Source organism: Coenobita brevimanus, chromosome 56 (assembly GCF_032717465.1).
Source record: "Coenobita brevimanus isolate Jiangsu-jjx chromosome 56, ASM3271746v2, whole genome shotgun sequence".
Taxonomy (NCBI): Eukaryota; Metazoa; Arthropoda; class Malacostraca; order Decapoda; family Coenobitidae; genus Coenobita; species Coenobita brevimanus.
Genome location: NC_137009.1, coordinates 684,760 through 687,500, shown reverse-complemented (window position 1 = coordinate 687,500; position 2,741 = coordinate 684,760). Strand labels below are relative to the sequence as shown.

At 51.2% G+C, this 2,741-nt stretch overlaps 1 protein-coding gene across 1 annotated transcript in view; it reads left to right on the top strand.

The window, feature by feature from the left end:
- The window catches only part of LOC145401591 (major facilitator superfamily domain-containing protein 6-like), a 25,269-nt gene extending 22,528 nt beyond the window's left edge, over nucleotides 1-2,741 (top strand). The window contains exon 10 of the mRNA XM_080273784.1: nucleotides 2,115-2,741. Within this exon, the coding sequence (XP_080129910.1) occupies nucleotides 2,115-2,662 (548 nt within the window). The 3' untranslated portion in view covers nucleotides 2,663-2,741. The remainder of the gene's footprint in view (nucleotides 1-2,114) is intronic.

Here is a 2,741-nt window from a genome sequence, read left to right as displayed (position 1 = left end):
CGTGACTAGAGAGGTGCCTCTTACTCTGAGTAGATGGCCGACAGGGAGTGGGGCCTGAGCGGTCCCGCCTTGGGGTCCGCAGGCTGGCCCTGGGAGGCCTGGTGCTGCAGTCGCCTACAGAGTGGGGCGCCGTCAAGGGCTGGCTGCGGCACCTCTTCTGCAGGGCGTCCGTCAGGGGCCGGCATTGTCCAGGGGCCGGCTGCAGGGCAGGAATGGGACTTCGCCACCGCTCCTGGAAATGCAGCACCTCCGGGGAACCACACCTGGAGGAAGAGAGACAAGGGCACCCCGCGCTGCCGAGAAGTAGTGAGCCGGCCGCGCACAGGGCCTTCCCCTCTGGGAGAACCCTTGAGACTGCAGACGAAGGGTGTACGGCGGCCATTGTTGCGGTTCCACAATCTCTAAGGGCAGCAGCAGAAGGACGTACAGTGGCCGTTCCTTCCCCGGTACATACGGTGGCCGTTGTCGCGGTTCCGCTCCTCCTGCCTTTGCCTGTCGGTGTGTGCGCAATAGCTAGCACACCGAGGCTATCTCCAGATGTGGCTGTAGCTGAGGGGCGTACGGTGGCCGCTCCCTCCCCGGTACGTACGGTGGCCGTTACCGCAGTGTTGCTTGGGACTGTACCTGGAGCAGTCCCGTCCCGATCCTGGCGAGGGCTGCTCCGTCCGTGAGGTCGTGTCTCATTCTTGCAACGCCGCAGTTGGGCAGATTGAGGGGAAGAGGGACTCAAGGTAGGGGCGCCCCGGTGCCCGTTTTGCTCTGGGCCAGTCCCTCACTCACCTGGCTCGCCGTGGTGTCCTCCTGGGGTGGGGGTAAGGCTGCGGCTCCGTAGCGGGGTGGGGGGTAGCGGGGTGGGGGGTCCGGCGGCGGAGGCGCGTATTTTTATTATTATTATTATTATTATTGTATTCGTTATTTTCATCATTATCATCACCATCACCACCACACCATCATAATCACCATCACCGCCACCACCACCACCACCATCATTATCGTCATCCTTTATCAATAGCAGCGTATCCTTTTCACAGCACTTCTTCGTGACTAGCATCATATTCTGGAGTTAATTTGGAGAGAGGGATATTTCAGGCCAGGATAGAGCGAGAAAGTATGGGGTAATGCGTTCAGTTTCTCTCTCTCTCAGTAAAAAAACATCTCGCCCCTTTCAGCTCACGATGATGGCCAAGTGAAGGTGGTTTTGACTAGTAACCAAGGAGACTCATACCAACCCAATAACATAAGCACATCCCAGAGTAACCCAGTTCAGTCAAATGATAACAAAGCGACCGGACCTGCAAATATCCACTCTCCCAATTACTTCTATCTATTGCCAGACACCTTAATCCCGTAAGGGGTGGACACAAACAAATCGCCTCTATGTCGCCCTGTCCCCACACCTTGCCGTGGGAAGGACCCTGGTCAGAACTCAGTCCTAACTTATTTTCTTCCTGCTCTCTCTCTCTTTCACTTTTTCCTCGTCTTTGTGTTCCTCTCCTCTTTCCTTCTCTTCTTCCTCACTCATGTCTTGCACTCTTCCAACTCAATCCTTCCTCTTCCTCTTCCTAACATCTAATTCTTCCTCCTCTTCATTCTCTTTTCCACCTCTTCCTCTCCCCTTCTTTCTCCTTCTCCTGCCTTTCCTCATCCTCACTCTTACCTTGTGTCCTTACAGAAGAGCCCAAGGCTCGTATTCTCAGTGGTTAAAGAAGCTTCCTAACACCTCTTCCTTACTGATTTATTTTGGGATATGGCTGCTAATATCATTTTGTATAATACGCAAAACCAAATTATGGAGTCTGGTGGTTTAGTGGGTAATTAAGGCGCTCCAATCGGATTGAGCCGGTGAAGGTTTATATCCAAGGGATGGTTGGGGTTTATTGCTCACGTAATGCCACTCAGGGATGAGTGAGGCTTGTCACTCTCATTGTGTCAGGGCCAACTTGCCTAGCCCCGGACTCCTATGTTTCTCATGGGGCAACACAGGTTTAGATGATAAATGATGATGATGATGGTAATAAGCAAAATAAATTACTTGGGAACAGGTGTCAGAGAACTTCCGTAACAAGAATACAAATTCAGTTGTGACATAAGCACTAACATCCAGGTGTTTACAGGTCGTGGTGTGGGAAGTCTGCTTGGCGGGTTTCTCTCCGGTCCTCTTGGAGTTCGCAACACATTCAGGCTGATGGCTTTTATATGTGCCGTCACCGGGGTACCGTACTACTTCATCAACCGCTGCTGCTTCAAAAACCGCGGTCAGAAGGACGAGGAGGAAAAAAATGCAAAGGAGGAAGAAGGAAAGGCTGAGAAGGGGAAGGAGGAGGAGGAGAAGTCTGGAAAGGAAAACCAAGACAAGGAAAAGGTCTGCAATGGAAATCTTGAAATGGTTCAAGTTGATGATGGTGCAGGTGAGGAGAGGGAAGCCACAGAAGAACACAACACAAGAGTAAATAGCAAAGATACAGAAGCCAAGAACAACGCTAGAAATGGCAGTGTAAGGCATGGCAGCAATGGGAGTGGTGAGACAGAGAATGGTAGTGAAGGGAAGGGTAGGGTAAAGAATGGCAGTGTAGTGAAGTTCAATGTCAATCAAGAATCTGTGGACAAGGGCGATCTTGGAAACGGAAAGGAGCATTACAATGAAGCATTTGTAGAAGACTAACTAACTGATCACTTTCGAATTCTGAACTACAAGGAAGTTTAAAATATCGACACTGACAATTTTCACAGTATCAGCAGAA